The sequence below is a fragment of the Odocoileus virginianus genome, chromosome 22, assembly GCF_023699985.2.
Source record: "Odocoileus virginianus isolate 20LAN1187 ecotype Illinois chromosome 22, Ovbor_1.2, whole genome shotgun sequence".
Classification (NCBI taxonomy): domain Eukaryota; kingdom Metazoa; phylum Chordata; class Mammalia; order Artiodactyla; family Cervidae; genus Odocoileus; species Odocoileus virginianus.
This window is the reverse complement of record NC_069695.1, coordinates 5,471,789-5,498,427: the sequence shown is the minus strand read 5'-3', so window position 1 is coordinate 5,498,427 and position 26,639 is coordinate 5,471,789. Positions and strand designations below refer to the sequence as shown.

Below are 26,639 nucleotides of genomic sequence, written 5' to 3'. Positions count from 1 at the left end.
CTTGGGCTTCACTAGAGAAAACAAGATACAGGCTCGCATATTCAGTTGTGGGATTTTGTATGAAGATTTCAAGGCATCTTCCTGGTGTTCAGAATACCCCTCATTTTCACTGCCTTTTAAATAAAGTACATATGCAATACAATCCCATGTCTTGAATAATTAAATTAAGGCAACAAATCTAAAAGCTTTGTTAGGGTCAGCAGCTACACTAGATTTTGAACACAAATCTTTTAAACACAGTAGATTCCTACAGAACATTCTAGGAAATCATCAGAGTTAGCTGCACATTAGAATCACCTGGGGAGTTGTCAGAAACGCAAAGGCCCAGCTCAGAAGATGCGAGTTTAATTGGTCTCAGATAGGGCTCAGCTTTCCTTATATTATACACATACACACACACACACACACACACAATCTTGCCAGAAGATATTAATAATAAAACCATCGCTTTAGACTTGGGCTATCTCCTAGAAAGACAAGACAAACGCTTCCTGATAATCAATGCCCCACTTCCATTTAAGGGGATAACCTCTGCCTTAGTAACAAGTATTTGTGTTGACATCACCACCTCATTAAAAAAAAGATCTCAGGAAGATTTAAAAAAAAAAAAAAAAAAAAAAGGTTTGCAATCACCAAACATCCTATTCAAAGCAACAAAATAAGCCGAAAGCAAATGACATTTTCTTCCTTTCGTCATGCACAGTGATGTCCATTAGGTACTAGCTATAGGCTATCGTATGAAGATCAGACTATCCTGCAAACAACTTTACTTCCTCTCATTTCGTTTCTGTCAGACTTTCCATTATAAATTACATTTTCTCTTTCAGTTAAAAAAAAAGTAGTATGAGGTTGCAATTTGGCAAAAACATTTTAAGCCTGGGTGTAATTTCCGTACCCCAATTTGATTGAAATTAGTTTTGCCATATTTAGTGAGAACTAAAAAAAGTCCATTTGGCCGCTTTGGTTTCTATGGGTTTATGTTCTGTACAATTTCAAAAGGCTGAAAAAGTTACTGGCTTCATTTCTGATCATTTTCAGTGAAAATGCATTCATGAATTCATATTATCCCACTACTATTTTTAATGAAAACAATTTAATCGCTAATAAAGAACCTGCCAGCTTTTGTGTCTCGGCTAAAACACCCACTTTTTAAAAGTCCCATGTCTATCACTGTCAGTGGTACATCCTCAAGAGACACATAACGGATATATACATATACATATATATACATAAACATATACATATTAACCTGATGCATTCTGAAACAACACACATCTCAAAATAATAATGATTTATTTCTCCAAGACAGCATTTGGCTACCTGTTGCTTACCACTGCTATTTCTCTGCACAAAACAAAAGGCTACCAGAACTGAAGGATGTTCATCTATCTATATCAGGGGTTATTTCTGTAAGTCCACAGGGTGACCAAACAAAAGGCTACTGGAACTGAATAAGTATGTTCATCTATAATAGTGCTTATCCCAGTAAGTCCACAGGATGCAGGGTTATAATACGACAAAGCAGTTTGGGGAGCTCCTCGGGGCATATCAGTTAAAGGATTTCCATCCAGCACCTCTCTAAGGTAGGAAGCAGGAGAGAACAACAAACTCTCTCTCCACGAGTCACTCACCTTGCCACACAGTGGGGAATCGTTTCAGCTGTGATCTGCTATTTAGACTTGAAGCCCAAGACACGGAGAGTCTGCCTTTCTTTGGGGTTTGCATAGCTGGTGTTGGAGAACAGGAATTCAAAAAGCAATTCGGCTCAAGAGAAACTCATTTTCACCGGAAGACACACTAGGGTCTGTTCTATTCTCAAATTTCACCAAAAGCAGAAATTCATAAATATGCCCCCCTCTCCCTCTCCAACCCCAATTTCCTCAATTGGGGAATTTCCAAAATTGTGCTCTTTGCTTTCTCCTTAAGTGATCAACACCGTTTATGGCCACTGCTGAGCCCAAGCTGAACAGAGAGAGTCGGTCCTTGCGAGACTCACAACCAGGAAGCAGAAATCAGAATGAAAGAAATCTCCACACTCCACGGATAGATTATGAAGACTTTCTTAAGAAAAGCAGATGCAGCCGCGCTCCTATATACAACAGAATTCTCCTGGACACGAACGTCTCAGAAGGAGACATTCCCCAGGCCAGACATTCAGCCATCACACACCAGTCTGTCCACCTCTGATCCACCCTCTGCCCCTTGCCACTTCTCACCTTGCGTTTGCCCAAAAAAACGAACTTCAGTCGCACCCGAGGGCAGTACTGCCCACAAACCGAGGGAGGGTCTGTGTCCCGGCACACACACACTGACAGACTCACGCGGTCTGAGTGACGCTTTCACAAGTTAAGGGGCCTCGCGCTTACTCAGCAGAGGAAATCTTTGTGTCTGGGAGGAATCACGCCAATTCCTATTAGGAAGAAAGGATACAGGGGCGAGGAAGTCTATTCTCTCGTTGACCAGAAAAAGAGGCCGGGCGAAAACAGAGACCTCTGCCATGACCATCTGCGAAAAGGAAGGATGTTGTCAACTTTCTTCTCCCCAAAACTCAAACGACCTCTGCTTTGACCCTCAGAAACCAGATACACAGGAACAGGCTCTTCTGCGGGAACTGAGAGCTTTACACCAGAGGCTCCGCTTCGAGGCTCTCTGCCCGAGCTATCTACCCCGGCACATTTGCACTCACATTCCAAAGATGTTTCCGTCGCGCTGGAACGGCTGTAAATTTCTTTCCTGCAGAATTCTTTCCAAACAAACTGCCGTCAACTGTACGAGGCAGCGTGTGCAGCAGGGAGATCTTAAACCAGCACCGTTCACCTCATCACAGCAAACCTCTCAGATGCCGAGGAGGACTGAACGGGTGGCTGGGCCAAAGAAGTAAACTTTAAAAATGCAAATCTCTCCAGAAGGAAGGGAAAAAAACCAAAACACACAGGACTCCACCAGAATTCCACCTTTCGGAACCTATGACGGATACCTAAAGGCCACCTCCTCAAGCAGCCTCTATTTAATGACTAAAACTGACTGCTTACATTTTCCAGGATCCGTGAAACAGGTTGTTTAAAAAAAAAAAGCAAAATGTAATTCCCCACCCCCCCCCCCCACCATCATTAAAGAAAACGGGAGGGCAAGAGAGTGAGAGGGTTCAGGAGAAGAAGCATTCCCCTCCCAACACAAAAAGAATGTACATTTCTGTTTGGGTGAATAATGTAACACTAGAAAGCTTTGAATCTGAAAGAGAACCATTAAATTCCATCAAGAGTTTTCCAAAGTAAGAAAGCAATGCCCTTAAAAAAAGAAAGTTAAATCTTTCAAGGCGAAAAAGATATGAAACATGTGATTAGTACCGATACTGAAATTAAAAACAAAGCATCTATAAAAACTCAATTGTCTTGAAACAAAGCTTACACTTTTGGCTATGGATAGTATTTTTAGAACTGGGCTTTCTCTGGAGAGTTGAAAGTATGCAAATGCACAAAGCCCAGAGACACACACACACACACACTATACCTTTGTATGACACTGGCATTTTATTATTTAATTAAAGTACTCTTATTTTTCTAGCTCACGCATGCCTCCCTTGAGACGGCTTTGCTGTTAGCCTGCTGGCCTTGACTTTCAGCCAAAAACAATTCAGAAACAAAAAGGGACAACAAATCATATTTTCACAGACATTTTTATCCCTCAATACAACCCTGTTTTCACACAACATCCTACAGCCCCTATGAAAACTATAATTTAGGGCAGTAGCCACCCAAAACCCAGGATCTGACACATGGCTTCACGAAGCATTTGCAGTGTAAGAAATTCTCAAGTTCTTAATTGCAAATAAACTCTTTTGATAGAACCACTTTCCCCGACATCGCTGGTTTGCAAACAGTGCCACTGGTACCGGCTGATGGATGAAAAAAAATAACAACAAGCCAGTGAATACAGTGCTGATACGATGAGGTGTTTATGACTTCCGCGCTCGGTGCTATTTCATTACTTTGCAAAAGAGTCAGGCATCCGAAGATTTTCGGTGCCTCAGTGCCCCAGCCTCAAATGCATCACCTGATTTACAAAACACACTGATTCACCAAGGCTCATCCTCTCAACCCTTCTCCAAAGAGATTCTCACTTACCTGGTGGCAACCCTGTAAATTCGATTCTCTCCCATAAGATGGGTAGGAGCCCCTTTCTGTTTTACCTGCCAAGAGAAACAACAACAACAAAAAAGTGTAAATTGTGTTTTTCCTTAAAAAAAAAATAAAAATCTCCTTCAGGTAACAGACATCCACTTCTCTTCCCCGATGTTTACATACGAAAAGTAGGCACTATTGGCAGTGTATGCAAGCAAGGCAGAGAATAACACTTCCCCACGCTGGCTATGATAAACTGGAAAAAAAATATCCTTCATTCCTATTCTTAGCCAAACTGCTCCACACTTCCAAAAACTGTCATTCCAATGGCCTCCACTTTCTCTAACAAACAAATTGTCATTCCTTATTTTCACTTTCTTTCTCGCTCACAAAATTTAAACAATTTCATTTTTATTTACACAGCAGGCACATACTATCCATGTAATGACCCTGGCCTAGTCATTCCCATTGATTACATTGACACTTAATGGTGAGGCCAAAGCTAATCAATCAGGACTCTCCAGATGGTGACTAAAGCAAAGAAACTATTCAAAATTCTGGGTCTCCCTTCCTCTCTCTCTCTCTTATTTAAACTCCCTTTCCCAGGAGTAAAGACCATCATGATCAAGATGATGATGGAATTTACATTTGGGAAAGAGGACTGTTGAAAAATTGCCCACTCTGAGCCCAACTTCAGATTCCACCAGTAGACCCAGCAGAACGAGGGATAACGGAACATCAGTGTCTTGTTCTGATTCTAACACTCCAATTTTTTATCTGTAGACTCTCTACAGAGATGTACAGAGCCATATCTAAGGGTAAAAATCAAGGCAGCTCATTTGTTTCTTTTAAAAAGTATGTTGAGCCTTAATCATCAGGAGAACAATGAAAACACCTGACAAGAGATCCAACCAGTAGAACATACCTAGCGACACATAAAGAACTGTTACAGAGAATAGTCCACACTAGGACATTAAAAAGGGCTTGTCCCGCCCACAACACAAACCCCACCCCGTCCAAGACAGAAGGATGCGTTCTTCCTTTGAGACTAGAGCTTATGGTACATTGTCCTCTTTACCCAGGACTCTACTATTCTTTCTTTCAATGGGAAAATTCAACACGAGTATTTTGAGAGGCTGGATGGATCCTTCGAAGTTCACAACACCCAAGTTCTTCTCCCTTGACTCAAGTTAACATAAACGTTACAAGCAGCAGTGTTCACCTGTAATCTCTGAGTTCAATGACAATGCTACGAGGGCATGCCTTCCTGACACCACACAAGGAATGTGCCTTTGATAAATCTTAAAACTAGTCAAAAGCTCACCCTGTATGTGAGTCACTACAGACATAAAACTGAAGAGGATTTTTGAAAGAAGCCAAACCTGAGTCTTAACATCAATCCTCTTTCCCATCAGTATTAACTTTTCCACTGACTCCAATCAATCTCAAACTTGGGGACACACTCCCGCCACCCAACTTCTGGCAAAGTATTCAGCGCAAAGCAGAAAATCAATGACCATATCAGTTTCAGTCCAATGAAACATGACACCAACTCACAGATTCAGTCCTGGGAGGTATAAGAGAATAACTTTCATTGTATGAGGATTTTACATTGAAGAAGAGATTCACTTGCCTGCTTTAGAAATACAAATGGTCACAAAGACCTATTTATTCTTCTGTGTTAGATGGAAGCTACTTACAGTCTTTAACTTCTCTTTATACATATTACTAACAGAAAAAAAAAAAAAACTTGAGTTATCAAATGATGTCTGTCCTTCCTTAAGCTCTCACATCTACAAAGCTTTAATACAACCAGGACATGATTCACTTTGACATAATAGCAACTAGAAAGACAAGTAGAGAGGCAGGCAGACATGCAAACAGAGAGACAGAAAGAGAGAGAGAGAAGGTAGAATTTACTCTGACTTCCAAGGAAACTGAGTATCTAGTGTCCTGTTCTGGTGACTTCCAGATACTGGAAGGAAGAAAGGTGATCTACTGCTTTCTCTAAAAGGAGTTACTGAAGCTATCCCCTACAGAATTTCACCACCTGGCATTATTTCCCAACTTGACTCCCGCATATAGACCTGTAGAGATGAATTTTCCTACCAGGACTTGTCTCAATTCATATATATATATATATATATACACACACACACATACATACACACACACACACATACACACACGTATATAAAGTTAGGTCCATTCCTTTCATTCTTTTAAAGGTAGAGAGAGGGGTCCGTGCAAATAGTAAGGATGTGAGAGAGAAAGAGAATGTGAATAGATAAACAGGGGAGAGGAGAGAGAGGAAAAGAGGAAGATGAAGGGAGGGAGGGTGGACTGGAAAGCACAGGGGCGGGCAGAGAGCAGAGGCGGGGAAGAGCGGAGCAGGGACGCAGGCGGCAGAGTCCCCAAAGTGCTCTTGGCTGCACGGACCCAGCATTCTTTACTATCATATCAGATACAGACTGCTTAATCTTAATTTTGCTTGTTAAAAAATATTTATCCAGATACAAAAATAAACCCACTGCAAATTACAAGTTGTCAGGGTTAAAAATCTACTCCTGTTTGTGTGGGGGAGGACAAGAGACCAGCATAGACATGAATCATTCTCAGTAATTTGAGTGTTTCCATGACATCAGTGGGCACCCGTCCAGGACTCTGTCGAAGTCTGTGAGGTACCGAAGAGGCAGTGCAGCCAGCAGGAGGCTGGGAGGTGCACTTTTTTTTCCCTTTTTTTTTTTTAAAGGATTATATTCCTTGTAAAGATTTCATCTGTGGCATCCACTTTTACCATCAAATAGATCGCTCCAGAGATCCTGAGCGAACGCATGTCATTCTGACAGTGTAAACCTTTAACTTTATTACATCTTTTTGTTCCCAAAATCAACTATAAATCTGTCCTCAGAGCCCAAATCCCTGTCTGGGAGCAGAACAATCAGGGACATGGACTGTGGGTAAACCCAAGCACCTTCTCAAGCCTATCTTATCTACTCCACTAATTTCCTAATGACAAAAAGCAGCCATTTTACAACGGCACCTCACTTCCAGGGAGAAAAATATATATACATCTTTTGTATAAACAGTCCACTAAAAATTAGCTATGATCTTGATGTCAGTCTTCTGCTTAAAATGCTCAGGAACATTTGTTTCAGATAATAAAATTCTCAAGAGTGCTGATAACATGTTTAAGTAGGATCCTTAAGTAACTATCTGTGCTCGTGAACACAAAAGCTCCTAAATATGTGTGTTTACTCTATGCCAGGCATGGATTTTTGTCACTTATACCCACTGGCTGGCGCGGACAGCTTCTTTCCTCCATTCTTCGCCACCAACCTCCCCCCTCATCCCCACGATCACAACGGAGCTTTGAAAGAGCTCAAGGTTCTATTTTTCCAATATTTAAAAGAGATAGCAGTGATGAACAAACCCGGCGCGTTCACTGCGGAATTTTCGAGACAAGCCTCCGGTACTAGAATGCGACAGCCGCTGCGGATATTTTCTGGCACCAAGACAACGGTGGCAGTGCCAAGCCCCATGGCTAACAGTACTCAAAAGAGGCATAAGGGTAGCATTAATCGCTCAAGTCTTTTACTGCATGGAGTACTGTTGTCCATATTTTAAAAACTAAAAGTACCCGTTAGTAACATTTGTCGTCTGCCCACCAAGGGGGTGGGGGGGCTCTGAAATATACACCAGAAACAAATCTTGTCAAGCATTTGATTCATTTTTATACCTAAAAGGACCAAATGTTAAATTTTGCTGCTGGTGACGATTTGCCGTGCATGAAACGAATAATATGACCTAATAGGCTACACTGAAGGCTGAATGAAAGCTACAAGAGAGGATTTCATAAACGAAGTCGACATATTGGCTAAACAACTTTCTTCTGTAAAAATGATGTATACAAGGAACATGTAATACTATGTCACAATTTTTTAAATTAAGCAAGAAAAATGCTGTAAATGAGCAGACACAACATCCGTCAATCAATCCTTCTAAAGACAAAGGAGCTCAACTCACAGCCCCTTCTCTAGAACAAGTCGGCGTCTACAGTGAGCAAACAATCCGGAAAGTCAACACGTGTTCTGTCCAAATTGAACCCATCAGCTGTTAAAAACCTATATTTAAATTTGATTATTAAAAATGACACCAATGGGCAATCAATAAAGGAGTCACTTGCTTTTTCTGTTGCCCTTGAAAAACTCAAAGCCAAGCAGAAAATATAAGCTGTTCCCACTTACTTTTAAAGATCAATCCTTTTGCTGATTTATTCAACTGTTCTTTATCTTGCTGCCTCATGAAGGATAAAGGAAAAAAATTAATGCAGGAGGGAGGATGATGAACAAATATCTATATAATTCTAAATCTAATACTTTTATATTCTTACATAATTTTCTGTTTGATGCCTAATTTTCCTTACAATCTATTCATGGTATCCCATTGTAAGCGAGTGCCATAGGAAATGACTCAGAATGAAAAGTGTTACATGAAGGAAAAAACTGGTCACATAAATGCATTAATTCACAAGGACACATCTAAGAAGGATCCCCTTCGACAGATTACTACACCTAAACAGTTCTAATACATTTGGAGGGAGTGAGAGACAGGCAAGAACAACTTATCCATAATATGATTTCTGGAGATAAGCCGCAACACAGATGAGCCCATGTGTGGTTGACCCATAGGATAACAATAGGTCATGTCTGGGTTTCTAGCTTTTCATTCTTACAAGGCCACTTTTAATATTACATATAAATGGTAAGTATTTCACCAACAACCGAACAAGACACACTATACATTGGAACACATCATCCTATGAAAAGCCTTGATAAGAAAAAAAAAATGACCTGATGTTGTAGGACAATACCCAGCAAGGTTATTCCATTGCTAATCCTCATTCTGGGAACTGAAGATCCAGCCTTTTGTTCTCTGTCACCAGACTAAGGAACTCATCACGACCGTGTGTGAGTTGGATTAAATCTCTGCCCCTGCCCTCAGCCCATCTTTGTTTACTCTATAATCTGGGGGTGGGAGGCATATTGAAAAGAGTATTTCATTAAACAATAATCCGAGGAGTGGTTCCAAAAATATACATGAGGTTATTTATAATTTACAGTTCTTTCATCTTTCCCACGCCTATCTTTTTCTCTCTTGTCCACATGATACCCAAGTTGTTGTCACATATCCCCACTACACAAAGCAGTTATGGAGACTGACTCATTCAATCTACACAAGACCCAACCCTGTGAAGCACACAATATAAACACCATTTTACGGATGAGAAAACTGAGAAACAGCAAACTGCCCAAGCTCACAAAGGCAGCGACCGTCAGACCCAGGATTCAAACCCTGGCAGGCGGATTCCCAAGGAGGGACTCTGTACTATTCTGTGCTGCCGTAATTTAAACTCCGGGAGGAAAAAAAACAAAACAAAACTACAAATACGTGAGAAGCCCAATTCGGAAGACTCAAATCCCAGAGCTCAAAACACTCATGAATTTGATATGAAATTAATGAAAGTGTCTTAGAGGTGGTGATAATTTACATTTACATAGTGTTTTATTCCTAAAAGGTCTCTAGGTACTTAATAGCTGTGCAAATAATGTACACCAGAACCTGTGACTTCATGAAAAATCTGCAACCAACTCCACAACCGGAAGCAACTAACTGAAAAGATCATGGCCGCAAACTGCATCTCTACACACGCCACTTCTGAAGAACACGAGTGCAAACCAGTGAAGAAGAGAAGAGAGAAAGTAAAAATACAGTCATAGTATAGGACAAGACACGAGAGCGCACTAGGGTCTTCTGTGGAATAAGAGCCCCACAATAGGCTCCGAAAAACAAAAAGGAGGCAACTTCAAAAGCCTAGGAAATGTTCCAAGCTGCCTATATATCCCTTTTGACTCCCAGAAATTTACACCGTATCTTAGCAGGTGAAATCCTCTGAAAAAATCCTGCAATGAAGACATTTAATTGCAGTTAATATATCTTCTTTTAACTTCACTTACTTTTTAATTTTAATTATACATTTTATTTAATCCAATACATCCAAACTATTACCATTTTAACATGCAATCTTTCCTTAATCCATTTGAATATACATACCTGCCCTTGTCTTTTTGCCTACTGACACAAATCCTGAGGAATCTGAGAAACCACTATTTTTAAAAACTTAACATTTAAAAGAATGCCCGGAGTTACTATATTTGTAATTTTCTATCAAATAAACAAGGTTAAAATTTGAATTTTATTTTAATTGACCTAAAAACACTTGTGTCTTGTTGTGATGTTTCCACGAATATACACCTTTGTGGTTCTGACTAGCCAGTCAACCTTAATTTTCCCTGATCCGAGCTTGGAGGTGACAGTCCAGGTTTACAAGAAACCAGAAACTGACATTATTTTCCTTATTTCTAAAATACAGAGAAGACCACCAGTTCTTTCCTGTAGAATCCTACTATACCAGGAGGCATTTTTTTTAATCTAAATTTAATAAATTTCATGCTAAAAGAGTTACAACTCAATTTCAACAGATAAAATAGTCATTCCACAGTCTAGAAAATTCTCTTCCTCCACTTTTTCCTAAATTGAGAACAGAAAGAAAATTCAGAGGAAAAGTGAACTAGGCACATAGTTTGCAGCAAAGAATGATGAGAAACGGGGACCAAATCATTTTCCCAGCAAAGACTAACTTCATTCAGTCCTTCCTTTAACTGATGTTCTTAAATCATCAAAATAGAATACTCAGTAGTAACTAGAGCTCTGACCTCGGAAAAGTATGAGTTTTTAGCTGCTTTCTGTCACTGATGCACCTCATCTCGTCTAGACAGTGCCTTCAAAACAGTGGGTGTACCAAAATTCCAGATATACTTAAGAGTATCTTGAGGCATCATCAAAATTCTTCATCTGGGGGGATTCTAAACATGGTTCAGAATCTACATTCAATTCTCCTTAAAGCCCTCACATTTGTAAAGTATTACATAGTACGTAAAGTAAAGACAACAGGCCCTAGGAGTTCCTTAGATGGCCATTTAACCCCTATGTTTACAGTGCGTGTGTGTGCTCAGCTGTGTTCAACTATCTGTGACCCCAAGGACTGCAGGCTGCCAGGCTCCTCTGTCCACGGGGTTTCCCAGGCAAAAGTACTGCAGAGGGCTGCCATTTCGTCCTCCAGGGGATCTTCCTGAGCCAGGGATCAAACCACACCTCCTGTGTCTCCTGCCTTGGCAGGTAGATTCTTTATCACTGAGTCAACTGGGAAGCCCTATGTTTATAGCAGAAGTCACTAAAATTCAGAAAGGGTGGGGAATTCCCTGGCGATCCAGTGTTTAGAACTCTGTGCTTTCACTGCCAAGGGTGCTAGTTCATTCTCTGGTCGGGGAACTAAGATCTCACAAGCCCTGTGGCCAAAAAGAAAAAAAAGAAAAAAAAAGGCGACCAACTTCTAACAAATAAAAGAGGTTGTACAGATATTAAGAGACAAAGCTAAAACCTAAATAACCAATTCCTGTACCAAAATCTGTTTTTACAATATGCCACCTCTATCACCCATAGCTATTGTGGTAACAAAGATGATTCTATATGCAGTACAGCCCTCTCCTCAATTCGTAGTAGGTCGAAAATGCATTCTCCAGTCCTTTGATGAACGAAAATGTTAGAACTGGTCACATTTTGAGTGACCATCCTCTGGGACACCAAAAATCCCCTTTTCAATGCAAAATGAAAAGTACTGTCTTAGATTATTTGGCCCACCCCGGACAACAGTCGGGATCATCCCCTCCCTCTCGCTTAGGAGAAGTACACACATTATCAAATGAAAGCACGTGAGTTTCATCCTTTCTTTTCCCAATGCAGGAAAATCTTTTATTGAAAATAACGCTAATTCCACAGAGTGTGCAATTAATCAACATAATCATGGGGATAACTAGCTGTTTGGGGAGGTGTGTCGAATAACTCCTTAAGGCCACTGAAGTGCCACTTGAGTCGCCAGAGGAATGATTTTCTGAATCAGCAATTTGTACAAGGCTCCCCTAGGGGCCTGAAGGACTAATGCTAAACCTGAAATCACTCAACTTACAGCTAACGACTAACTTACCACTGGCTTGACGTGAACAAGATCTCAATGGTTCTGCCCGCCCTATTTTATATTTTTATTAGAGTTTAGTGCCTATGGTGTCTGGGCATAACCAAAGCAATGAAGGGCTCTTTGGGGCTTCCGAAGAAACATCATATACATCTGAAGTTTTGCTTTTTATTTGACAAAATATAATCATTTTGCATAGAAAAATGAAAAACAAGGTCAGTCTTGCAAAACACAGTGAAGGCATCTTAGAAAGAAAGGAAGACACGGGATCGGGGTGGAGGAAAAGAAGCCCCTCAAATCAGTTCAATGCCTAGGACACCCTGCCAGTCATGAGAACTGTCGGAGGTCTTTTCTTAAAACAGATACCTGGGTTCTCCACCCCAGGGGGCTGGCAATCAGTGGAACAGAGTCCAGAATATCTATTTTTAAAAAAACAATAAAATTTCACTGGTTAGTCTAACAGGCCAGGGGTAAGAATAACCAATTTAAGTGAACTGATTCGATCTTTAAGGTTACATCAGATGAAACTCCAATAAAGCCAGGAGATAACCAAAAAAAAATCGATGACTATCTAATCTAACCTGTTTAACTGGATTTTGAAACAAGAGTTGATCAACAAGAGTTGATCGCCAAGACTCTTTCAGTTACATTCTGCAGGCTGGAGAAACTTTTTTCTGACAGCGTATTAGGATTCTGTGTTTGTTCATCTCCACTCATGAAGATTGGTTGTTTTAAAGAAATGCATCTCACATTACCACGAAGATAGCTCTAACACAATAGGATTCCAAGATTCCAAGACACAAGTGTCCTGGAGGTGGAAGGACATTCCTCTTCAGTCAGCCCCAGTGGCCACTGCTCTGAAGTACCTCGTCCTCTTTCCCGCCCTAAGGAAGAAGTCACCTTTAGACTCCAAGGATCAACTCAGGGAACCCGACTTGGTTTCTTAACCTAAAAGGGCACTCCCACCCATGTATTCAGCATGTTCATGCTCTATGGAAGCATGGAGTCCTTGCTGGGGGAGAGAATCTGGTATTCTGATTCCTCTGGAGGAGACTAATGACATTTCTGGCCAAACGCAGCAGAGACAATATCCTATAAGTAAGATTTTGTTGCCCCGCTCAATTATTTGGAATTTATCAGCAAATTTTAAGAAAATCAGTAGTTAACACTTTACCTTGCAATCTGCTTTTAGCGATACATGTACCGCCCCGTAAACTGATGTTCTAACAGTCTCTCTCATGCATGTGTGTATGTGTTAGTCACTCAGTCATATCCAACTCTTTGTGATCCCAAGGACTGTAGCCTGCCAAGCTTCTCTGTCCATGGGATTTTTTTCAGGCAAGAATACTGGAGTGGGTTGCCATTTCCTTCTCCAGGGGATCTTCCTGACCCAGGGATCAAACCTGGGTCTCCCACATTGCAGGAAGATGCTTTATCATCTGAGTCATCAGGGAAGTCTCACTAATATCAACTGTTCAAAATAATAATGACCAAACTCTGAATTAGGCACGTCAGCACAGAAGACAGAAGAAAGATGTAGTATTATGTTCGTTATCAAGTGTGTGTCTAGGGAAATTACATATTTTAGCACCATCTCATGTAGGGGACGGCCTCACTTTTCAAGCTGAGCTCACAACTAACCATTTGAATATAACCACCATCATCTCTTAAAAGAAGCAACACACATTTGATATAAACCTCAAGAATGCACAAAAATAAAGGAGGTGGGAGGTTCACGAAAATTTTAAATACAGCTTTACATATGTACAATAAAATAAGTATTATACTTACATGTGTGTATATATATATATATATATATACACATATATGTATATAAGTAGCATTTTTAACCCCAAAGAGAAGAGAACCTGAGTGTCATTCATAGATGCATCTATAATACATTAGATGACACTGCTCTAGTCTTAGACTCACAGAGTTCATATTCCCTAAATATACACTGCTGAGAAGCTGTGGTGAAACAGCCCATAACTCAAAACACAATTCAGGGCATTCACGGAGCAAAGAGGAGGAAGACTGCTAACCATCGAGCCTGTCCTTTAAGATCAACTTGAAAAGAACGGCCCCGTTACAAACAAGCTGGGAGGGAAATAGGACCAAACTACTCAAGAGTCCAACTCCCTTGTTAAAGGAAGGTGATGGTTCACAAGCAAAATTACACAAACCACTGAGCCCCACACTATAGCGTTTAAGAAAACCTCCCAATTACTGAATATATGAGCATGACTAAATCAAGAGAGGAAGGCGGGGGCCACAGGAAGGAAGGGGAGAGGCAGAGGAAGGGATGATGAGGGAGAAAGAGGAACGGAGGAAGGAGAGAGAAGGGGCGTAGTCACAACAGTGACCGCATCCTAGCAAAAATATGCAAGAAAATAAAATCTACCACGTGGAACAGATGTTTACAGAAAGCAATTTTCAATTCTGAAGCTTGCAAAAATGGTCCTCTGAACCTGAAAGAGGCCCAAAAAACATAAGATTCGGGAATAAATATTGTTGGGTGCCTGCGTATAACTACTATGTGTTGGCTGATGGTACGTTAATGATGGACATTGTTCTCAGGAACTTGACTCAGATTGTGTAATGACCTACATGGGAACAGAATATAAAAGGGTGGATATAGGTGTATTTATAACTGATTTACCTTGCTGTACAGTTGAAATTAACACAACAGTATAAATCAACTATACTTTAATAAAAATTATTTTAAAAGATAAATGTTTATTTACAAAAGACAGTAGACAGGTGAAATGCCAGGGAGGAAATCCAGGAGTACAATGGGAATACTGCAAAGCACAGAGGCCACCTAACACAACCTCAGCGTGGGAACAGGCAGCACCAGGATACGCCATTAGAACAAATTTAGCGGGAAGTGGATATTTGTGAGAATGCAGCTTGAGCTATTTGACAATGTTAAGTAAATCAAAATAAATAATAACTTACACCTTTATGATTTACCCATAATAAATTTTGAGGTAACTGATGTCTAAAATTGGAAAACTGGAAAAAACTTAGAAAACATCTCCCCGCTTCTCCAGCTCTAGTTCTCTGATCACTCCATTACGCTGGGGAGCTGGTTGGGGAGTTTTGATGGAATTTGCTTATTATTAATTAGAGAAATTTGCAAAGACAAAAGAACTGGAGAGAGCTAAAAAATTCTCGCCACAGAATTATCACGTAAGGGACTCAAGGCATTTCAGAGATAATGTAGAAATCACTTACACATAGTTAATTTTTATAAAGAAGTTGATGGGAACTGATCAACGATAATTGCTGCTATTTTAAAGACCTATTCATTATACAGAGCTTTGGTCTTTACTCCCAAGTCTCAAGGATACTATCCACCCAAGTCGTGGCATGGAGGTAAGAGGTTCCCCCTGTAACTGCCCTCGTGGATGTCAGTCCTGCAGCCCGACGGCATGAGTAATCTGCTCCTCTAGCGCCCTACACTCTATAAACAACAACCAAGAGCAGCCAAACAAACCAAAAAACGCTCCACGCAAACTCTGACTCTTCTCAGTGTATGCCAGGGAGAACAGCTTCATTTGGTCTGCAAGGACACCAAAAATGCCTTCATAAAACATTGGGATGTAAATACAGACTCATTTTCCTTCACAAAGCAAGTAAAAACAGTTAAGCCTATCAAGGGGTTCTCTACCAGGCATTAGCTTCATACAAGGAGTCATGTTTCAAAATTTCAATGATCTATCCTTTTAAAGTCCGTGCCCAACTTAGTAAACAAGAATTCTTCTTGAGTGGAATCAGGCAAGGAGGAGTTACAAAAGCAACAGGAAAATGATTATTGGTCATCTGAAAACAACCACTTAATAGCTCAAGAGTGGTGTATACTTCACATGTTATTTGAGCTGTCAAGAGTCTCATATTTAGCAAAAGGAAACTCCCCCCAAAACTCCAAGCAAACAAACAAAAAAATTCCTTCATTTCTTAATAATTAACTGCCATACTCAGTATTACCTAAAACTTTATAATCACTACAAATATCTGATTGTATAAAAAATAAGAAAACAAAACAAAAAACAACAAAAAACCAACCTTGAAAAGTAAAGGCAATTAAGAACCCCTCATACCAGTCGGTTCCAATCTAAGCGGCCAGCAGATGGCGCACAGGCCCCGACAAGCGCTGGCTCTGGCCAGGAGCCACCAAACGCCTCTCCGTCTAAGTCCGACCAAGAAGTTCAACACAGGAAGGGGGGACACCATCCTGTCAAGAAATCGCTAAAACTAGCGTGCTCAGTTTAGGATCAGTAAGAAATACACACAAACATACTTTACTATTCAATACTGACTTCAACATTTCTTAACAGCTTCATGGAAAGGTGTTCATTAAAAAGAAATAATTCTTCTTTGTATACAAGTGAAGTTTTGTCAGTTTTCAAGGCCACTGTAGTGTTTATAGATGCATATGAAGAATTATCTAGAAAACATGAATTTGTAGGAGTAAATTAAATACTGAATTTCTAATACATAAACACATAGGTTTGGTAAGTATATTAAATTACCCTTTGCCAACAGACAGTTTTTTTAGAGTAATTCCATGTGTCATACGCAAATCTATTGATTTTTGTAACCCTAGAGCAATCAAATATGTACCATTTTATAGTTAAATTGAGACACATAAGTTACTTATTTTCCCACTGGTTTGTTCTTGATTGGTTATTTTTAAGTTGTCTATTCTGGGTCTCTGTATTATAATATTAGCCTTGGAGTTACAGTAGATCACACCAGAAGAGTACCTCGCAGCTATGTATGAACACATACACGTAGAAAGAGCACTTGCTTTATTCCGTAAAGTCACAAATTCTTCCTAGATCTTTTCGAGCTTTTGATTTCAGCAGTATCACAAACTGAAAAATAATATGAATTACCTCACGAAAGCAACAAATTAAAACCAACATCAGATACTGTATTTTTTACATTTACAAATAAAAGTTAAATAATCCACAGGATGTCCAATCTCTCATTTCAAGCACATTAGAATAAACAGAAGGTTTGCACTTATGTTTCAAGATGGAGAGCTTAGTAGGATATAACTGCTACTTGTCCATCCACCTAAAAGATCATTTCAACCTCACCTCACTCAGCAAACAAAAACAATGAATCCACATAACGTCGCCATCAGGTTGATTTTTCTTTTTTTCAAGCATTCTTGGTAGATTTGAGAGTTGAACTTAATTTACACCCTCTACCAACCAGGTGGTTTAGGTTACATGTAGGTCATGATAAATAATACTTATCCTTTGGCTGATATGGCTGCACCGTTTTTGCATAAGTTAAAATGATGATGGTTTATTATTCCTAAGCACTCAATTCTGAAATGTTTACACAATCTGTTAAGTCCAGGCAAATTTAAATGATTCTGACATGCAGCCTGCTAAGGCCAGTGACGGGGATAATGCCTCTTTACGTGGGTAAAATTTCGTGGCATATAGGTCACTCTCTTAAGGGGAATCAACTGTGTGTCTCTTCTTTGCATTTCCACCACAATCCTTCATCCTACAGCCTGGAGCTGAGAGTGAAATGCAAGAAAGGAGCCGAATGCTCAAAGCAAAAATCTGCTTCCAGGACAATCCATTATATCTGACAAGTTAAATGTTCCATGGTAGGCCATATGGCATCAGAGCAGGCCCGGCGATGGAAGAGGGGAACTCAGCAAATGCATCACAATTAAGGAGTTTGGCTACAGACCTTACTTTGAATTACTTTATTTTTTTAATAAATTTTAAATGCTGCCCCCCCCCAATGTTTAGCTGAATCCCGTTTTGGGGATCACTTTTAAAGGAGTCCCATGATTTTGTTCTCATCTCCTGGCTGTCGGCACTGGACTCTAAAAGGCACACAGGGCCATTTTCATCACAGGAAGTTTCACAGAGGAGGACCTGTAGATTCATTTCAAAACTTTCCAGACAAATAATACATCGAGCCACTCTGTTCACTAGATTAGATGTCAACGAAACTGGTCATTGAAATGGGACATTTACATGAATCTGAGAGAACATTACATGAAACTGGCTTCCATTTTTAAGTCCAAAAACTCTGAAAAGCTGTAGAGTCATAACTGGCATGTTTCGCTTTCTTCTGCGGTCTAATAATATTTACCAGACTAATGAACTAAGACTGCCTCAGTTGAACTGAGCTCCTTCTAACACTTCCCCAAAAAGGAAGTCGGCCTACTTCTGCTAATTCCATGTTCCAGAGGCAAGTCCTAGATGCTTTCTAAGATGTTGATTAAAATCAGGCTGTCTATAAAAATAAACATTTGTTGTTAGAAACAATGTAAATACAATCTGTATTATAATCAAGGTATGCATTTATTACATTAAGGGAGAAGAAGATGAAATTAATGAAATGACCAAAATAGCATCATTAGACCACAGTATTCCATTATACTATTCATTTCAGTAAGGAAAACAAATCCTTTCTGAAGAATTCTCAGGAAGAGAACTGAACCTGTAATAAAAACAGGAAAAGCTTTCTACATAAATGTCCAAACTCATCTGGTCCAGTGTCAAACAGCAATTTTATCAACACCCTCACTTCCTGGGGCTAACAACTTCTCAAGCAAATTTACATATAATATGGTGCGTGTTTGTATGTGTTTCTGTGTGTGTATATCAACTGTAATGGGTGGGTTTTTTCTAAACAATAATGACTATCGTTTAAGTATTCACACTGGTTTGCAAACATGAAATTCATAATGATTAAGAGAAACATGGATGCAGCTTTCTGAAGAAGACATTAAGACTCATTTCCCTATTTTCACTCGCCATTTCTCCAGAGGGTCACTATTTCTCTCAAATGTACCCACTTTGGCCTTAATTAAGAATAATATTACTTCAAAGAGCATATCCAGAAACTATAAAAATGGGTCACTTTGCTTCATGTTTAAAATTATAAACACATTATCTGGTGGTCCTAAATTTATTATTTGTTGCTATACACTTATATTTGTATCTCACTTATATTTTAATATGAAACAATTTACTAAATCATGAAGATGGTTATGTGGATTATGACTGGCAATCTGTATTAAAAATCAATTGTTACAGCTCTTTTTATTTTACCACGTGCTTTCACATACATGCTCTTATAAGTTTGTCATAATTAAGTATAACTATTATCATAATATGTTCATTCTATATGAGAGAAAAAAGGCAGACTCAGAGAGGTTAATTTATTTGTCTTACGGCACACAGCTACATAATGGAGGAAGCACATCTTCTGCCAAAGCCTACCTCTAATGCCACAGTGTACTGCCCTGTACTTCCCCAAACCAGATGCTATGTGAGGAAGTATGACCATTACTAGAAAGATACAGGCAAGTATTACTTAGGAATTTAAGTACATTTACTATACATTTTTACTTCTTATTCAAGAACAGTGGCCAGTATTTTTGGTATTGTGATAGTACCAGTATGAAAAAGACAGCAGAATCTCCATGCTTGGGTTTCCTAGGAGGAATGAACACCTCCTCAAACACACAACTACACTTACATACGAGGGCACACACACAAAATGCAGCCACGCACCCCTCAACACCAACAAAGTGCACTGGGCCATCGTGTACTGCAGATCCTACTTCTGTGTCTCCAGATCCACATTTTTATTACTAATTAAAATGTCCAGATGGTAAAATAACACCTGATCCAGGGGGCTTTTAAGTACAGTAATTGTCAACACTCAACTACTACATTGTTAACAAATGGGAAAATTGGCTACACTGAGTTTTATATGTACTGTTTCCAACCTATCAGTGTAGTGGAGTTAAAACTTTAATAATCTGAACACCAATATGTCCAGATTAAATCCTTTACCAAGAAAAAAAGAGAAAGACCTGATATTCAAATCATCACCATTAAGAGAAAGCTATGGACTCCAGCAGAACTGTACATCACACCACGCCAATTCAGTTCTCTTTTACAGGGGGAAATATATAAAGGAGGAAAAGAACGAGGCTCTTTCCCTTCATCCTTTGTCTTATAGGTTCACTAAACCATAAACAAACTTTGGATATATTTGTGCCCTTTGATTTGGGGAGAATTTTTATATCACACAGAGGTACAGATCTTTATCCCAAAGCAAAGTGCTCATTATCTTACAAGCTTTTTAAAAATATTAATTCAGGCATGACCCGTAAAAGTTAGGTTAGGCCTTGGCTCATGAATAACATACTTCTGGAAATCACAAATGCTTTTAAAATGTTTAAAACACTTACTTCCTAATCCTAAGTGGATTCATTTTTTCCTTAAACATTTTCTTTCTCTCTCTCTTTTTTTTTGCAAATATCTAGGCTGCTTTGATACGCAAATGTTCTCCCAAACATTTCCACCAGCCAGCCACTGAAATCTCTCCACAGACCCCAACCAATGGGAAAGTTTGCAAGGGAAATATGAGAAGCAACTGGATGAGAATCCTGCCAGGAGCCCTGGCTTCACTGGCCACAAACAAATGTGGATTTCGTTGTAATACCTGTGGCTATTTTAGTGAAACAACTCCTTGAAAATTCTGTCATGGGGCAGTCATTCTCCTTGATTGAAGCAATAGCTTCTAGGGAGGGTAAAACCGATCTCCCACAGGTTTCCTATTTCAGAGTTCAATAACTCCAGGAAATGTGGCTTTGCACATGGACAGTGAAAATCTCATCACTTGAAAGAAAAAAAAATACCCAAAGGAATTAACATCTGCAAAACAGGAAACAGAAAGAGCAAAGCAACAGTGCCATGACCAGGGTCCTACATCTGAACAGGTATAATTTTAGGGGAGTACTAATACTTTCAGAAGTGTTCTCTCAAGGGAATAAGCCAGGGAAGAGGATGTCCCTAGAACCATCTTTACTATATAAATAACTTGAGAAACTACTTATGCAAATGAAAGATTTTTCTAGAAATAAAAACAACAGCATTCAAAACTAACTTGTATATACAATTACTATCAGTGAAAACAATCTCCAATACCCCCTTTCCCTTTCATGCTCCACTGCGTAAACACCCCCCAAACCAGCTTTGAGAAATAATGCGATTCCCTGATAACAGGTCAACAAATCATTTCAAAGCATCTCCAGTCTGCTCAGACACAGAACCACCAGACGCTAGCCACACTGAAAACAGAACCAAATCTCAGGACTGGCTGCTAATGCCCAGGCTGGGCATTACTGAGGAAGGTAGAAGTTGTAAATTTGGTGGGAGGGGAAACCTAACAGTGAATTTATCAAAGCCAGTGGAATGTTGAGCTTCTACAGTTAAAATGACCTGCTTCTCCACCACTAACCTGCTGGTCGACACTTGTTCCTTCACTTCTCCCATCACTTCCTCATTTACAGATATTAGAAGTGGTCAAAGATTTCATCAGATGTGGTTTCGACAATAGCAACAAAGTGCCAAAAGCCACAGATTTTAATTGAGCCCAAAATACAGATCTGGGGGAGAGAAAGAACCAATCACAGCAGGAAGCGCTTTGAAAGAAAAAGTGGGGGGAAAGGAGGCATCATTTTGAGTAGTTACTCTGCACTCAGTTGTACTATATGAAAAGAAAATAAAAAAGCTCTACAAAATGTCAGAATTAACCTATCGCTTCAGATTGCTTACAGGTGAAACTCTACCATCTGGATGGGCAGTTTGCCCGCATAAAAAAGAAGTAAACTAAAAGGAAAAAACCCTTCTTCTGCCTGCTATTTTAACACAATAGATTTCAAAAGAAAAAGGATACTCAACCATAATCTCCAGCTACTGACACACACGTTTACACAACATGTGTGTACACACATACATTCATATACAAGCTGTGATAAAACAAAAGTTGGAAAAAGCGAGAGTGCAATAAAATTCTGTTTCTTGGATCTCTAAAAGATTAATAAGGAATAAAAATCTAATTTCTCTTAATTGCATCATAGGAAAGAAATTACATTAAAATTCTCATTAAATAACTCATATGATACTTTCTATTCACTGAGATACTCCAAAAAATAAAACCTAGCATATCAAAGTTTCTATCTTCTAAAAAGGCATATTTATATTCTTTCTTTACGCTGGGCTAACAAGTTGGGGAATTACAACTAAACTTTAAATAAACAGGAAACAGCATCTTAGAAACTGCCTGAAGTTATTTTATATCATTTGAGAGTCAAAGCGCTTATATATTTGACAATTTTTAAAGGCATACACTTTCATTCCCCTCTACTCTTAATCCTTATACAAACCTTTTTCTTTTTTTTTTTTTTTGATAAATATCTGCCTCAACAGAAAGATTCAACTTAGTAATGATCATTTTTTAACCTGAAGATCAAATCTTGACATCATGTCAAAAGTTCTAGGTTTTTTCTTTCTAATGTTAAGGGTAAGAGAGAACTTTTGGTTTAAGTTTAGCCTGGTCTGACAAAACATGGTACTAGGTTGGCACCAAATGGTTATTTGCCAATCTCCAGTCACACATTTTGAAAGCACACAGAGGGTTTATAAATTAATAGCTCTCTGTCCTGAATGCCTGTCGATATTTCTGTCCTGGGGTTTCTGGGTATCCATTTGGATTGTACATTGTCTCTTAAAATTACGTCTGAGGCCCAACACTAAACCAGAAGTGTTGAGTGAGAGAATTATGGGCGCATTCCCGAACTCTTACATTAAACCACAAATGGAATAGATTAAAAAGAAAAAGCACGGGGAGGGCGGGGGGTGGGGGGGCACATCATCCAAAAACGGAACACAAACAAACAAACAAACAAACTTACCCTGAATAGAGAAATAGAATACTTGTTTTTCTTTCGACCTTATGGGCAGCACTCGGAAGGAGGCACCAGAAGATCGAAGCACAAATACACGATGAGATGTCTCCAAAAAGCAAGAGGATGAATAAACTGTCAGGGTGTAAATTTGCCAGCCAGAGGACAGAACACAACACGCTGGGGCTTGGTTGTCCTAACATGTTTTACTACGTAAATTTAAATAGTCTTGAAAGAGAAAAAAAGAAGGGAAAGGTAGAGGCATTTTTATCTTTAATATTTAAAAAAAAAAAAAAAGTTTGCCAGAAATTATCATACTTGGTCCCAAATAAAAGTACTTTTGTGGCTGTTATTAAAAAAAAAAAAAAAGAATCCAGTTCTTAGGCTAAAACTCACCCTGTGTTTCCTATGATGGAGATTTCGGGGGGTGGCTTAAAGAGTTAAAGGCTCCCTACCATTAATTTGCATCTGGTGCTTTTAGTGTGTGTGTGTGTTTTTTTCTTCCCTGAAAAGTTGGCAGAGCTGCCGATTTTCCATAATGCAAGCATTTGGGAATTGTGAGCGGAATGAAACCGATCCAATCTCCTGACTGCGACATGAATTTTCATTAATTACAACCTTGTCAGCAAAAGCATTATCAAAGCTGAATATGAAAATGCTAATGAGTCCTCATTTGCATATTTTTCTTTGTTGGAATGTCATTAATTATTACATTTTATGATGATGAATGCAGCTGTCGAAGCTCTCCGATGCATAATTAGCCATCAGAATGCCAGGAGCCGATCAGCATTTTTGGGTGAAAAAAAAACAAATTTCACTTCCACTCTGCCCCCATCCCGACACCACCCAACACACAGACACACACACAGACACACATGCACGTACAGCTCTGATGACGACAGTCCTATGGCCGGACTTTGGGGAAGTTGAAAAGGGCTCGTTTAGAGAGAATTCATTTTTGTTTTAAATTTTTTTGGTTTTAGCGGTAACAGTCTTATACAATAGAAGCAGCTCTTAATAAAAAAAAAAATCGTTATTCCAGCTTAATTAATGCCACGCTTAATTATAACACCATGATGTCAGCGGTTTTAATTAAGTATTGGCTCCGTTACAAAAAAAAAAAGAAAAAAAAAAAAAAAAAAAAACGCGTTGCAGTAAGAGTCACAGACTTGTGCAAATCATTTCTGTGATTTTTTGGTCTTCCGTGGTTCATGAACTATTCAGATATTAACAGGCAGTCTGCAAACTCCAGGCACACACGCGTGCGCAGGAGGGCGCACACACATGCGCATGCATACAACACACACACCACACACACACATACACCTCCCCAAGCAAAGGGGGAAATCCGGACTTGCTGCTACGATACTTGGACAGACTTTAGAGCTTACCTACTTGACCACTTTTTTGAGCTAAAGTGTAAGTGAAGATGACAAAACATAGCTCATCCTCTCTCAGCCGCTGGGAACGGTGTTTATAAGTAAAAAAAGAAAAACAACACAGAGCAGATGGGACCATTACACATGACCAAACCAATCAATCACAGATGAAGGGCCCAGGTGCAGCGCAGCCGTGCAACAACGCACCATTTCACAGTCTGTCAGACACACACACACGGTCGTCCATGAGTGACCCTCCTCAGCTCCCCCCGGACCTCATCTGGAGCGCTGCGCCCCTCTCGCCTGCCTCGCTCCAACTGACGTCTTCATAATCGCCCTGTCTTTCTATCTGCTCCGGCTCCTGTGAAGAGAGGAGGATGGAAGGGCTGGCGACTGGGGGGGCGGTGGGGGTGTGATGGGGGATGGGGAGGAGGGAGAAGGGCAGGGGCTCCCGATATTGTCACTTGTGACGAGTCCAGCCTGCCTCCTTCTGCCATCCCCACGGCCCCTCCCTCCCCGACCACCATCACCATCACTTCTTCAAACCATCATTAAGCTCATTAATTTTTAAGGGTGACTGCATGGTTGCAGCACCCCAACTGTCTTCCATTAGACACAGAAATTCTGTTTGGGAGTTTCTTGCCTCTGAGGAAGGAAGACGTGGGGAGCTGCGCAAAGTCACCACTCGATGGAAATGTTAGAAATTAATTCATTGGAAGTGGTGAGCCATACTTTCCATGGTACCTACCCCCCCCCCAAAAAAAAACTGGTTAAGATAAAACCCTTGTCACTGAGAAGCTTCCAGGGAGCCAACTGTGTCCTAACATGCTGTGTCTTGGCCTCTGGAGTCCTACGTCACAAGACTCACCCAGGAATCACTGAGCCCAAAGGAGACTGTACGTCTGCAAGGGTCATGGGCTATCCTGGCAATAAAACTGAAACACCAGACACGTCAGATACGACAAGTTGAGGATATGCTCCCTGTTTTAAATGCAGAATTCCTAATCCCCTGCTTAACTTAATGTGGCTTTCAGCTTTCCATTCCTTAACACACACACACACACACACACACACACACACACACACACACACTCCATGCAGAAGAAGATAACAAGTAACCAAGAGAAGGCACTGAGGCCCACCTTTGAAAAAATTCTCACTACATCACCCCAGAAAAAGCAAGACTGGTTTTATTAATTCAAGACAGTCTTAGATCATGAACTCCTTCTTAAGCTTAGATAATTTACAACCAAGTTTTTAAGATATGTTGATAGAGCACAAATATTATAAAGAATCAGCTCCATTTACTCAAAGAACTGAAAAAGGACACTTTGCTCGGCTTTCTGAGATGACTGCTCATCCAGTGACTGAATGCTCTCAACAGTTTATAATTTATTTTGCCCATGTGGAGATGAGAAGGAGTTTAGGGAAGCACTCAAACCCTACAAAGGACAACAATATGACTGCAAAACAGCTTAAGGGATTTATGTCCCAAAATGCTCATGACATTTTAGGCTTTATGGAAAATTTACACTGAGAACAAGAAAAAGTTAATCAAAATAGACGATGCAATCCAGCCACTCTAAGGATTAAGTCAAGTGTCATTTACGTGCAGTTTCATGTAATGATACAAAAGTAAAATAGAGAGTAAGGGCTAAGTTGGGTGAGAAAGTGTCCTACCTAAAATCTGCATGCCATTCCGTTTACAGGCAAAGGCAATTTTCCAGAACACTAGGCAGACTGGATTCATTGAAATGAAAGCTTTGTCTCTTAGCATGGGCCCTACCATCAATTCAAATATGTGCTCAAAATGGTTTGGTGATGCACTTGCTTTGGTTTTTCTGTTTGTTTGATTTTTAGGATTCAGTCTACTTCTCATCTTTTAACCATCTCATTTGTCCTTTGGAAACTTTGAAATACTGAAGTAATCATGAATCTTTCTGTTCCCCAATTCATCCTGTAATTCTAATGCTTAGTCCTTGTTAATAAAGAACTTCACCCCTGAACTCTGGAAGAAACACAGATAACATCTTTATTAAAGTCTTTCACAGCTCTGTAGAAAGGATCACCTTCTATTTTGAATGTGTATTTTTTTTCTCAAGGAACAGACTCTACACATTTGCATTAATAAATTTCTATTTTCAAGCTCGATAGAAATTGCAGTACAAAAAGCAGATGTGTACGTTGGATTCTTTCAAATTAAATTTCCAAAAGCCGAGCCTATTCTAGCTGGAGATCAAAGGAACTAAAACATGATCTCCTCCCCCTTCCAATATAATTACAGAGATTTCATTTCTTTT

The 26,639-nt window shown here is 39.7% G+C and overlaps 1 protein-coding gene across 21 annotated transcripts in view; it reads right to left on the bottom strand.

The window, feature by feature from the left end:
* Positions 1 to 26,639, bottom strand: part of TCF4 (transcription factor 4) — a 377,557-nt gene that overhangs the window by 185,628 nt on the left and 165,290 nt on the right. For 17 of the 21 annotated variants that reach the window (XM_020910643.2, XM_070452490.1, XM_070452497.1 and 14 more), the window contains one exon: positions 4,125 to 4,189. In XM_020910643.2, the coding sequence (XP_020766302.1) occupies positions 4,125 to 4,189 (65 nt within the window). Of the gene's footprint in view, positions 1 to 1,631; positions 1,808 to 2,216; positions 2,390 to 2,686; positions 2,836 to 4,124; positions 4,190 to 26,639 lie in introns of those variants that run through there. The other 4 variants (XM_020910664.2, XM_020910659.2, XM_020910655.2 and 1 more) reach the window with 4 other exon arrangements.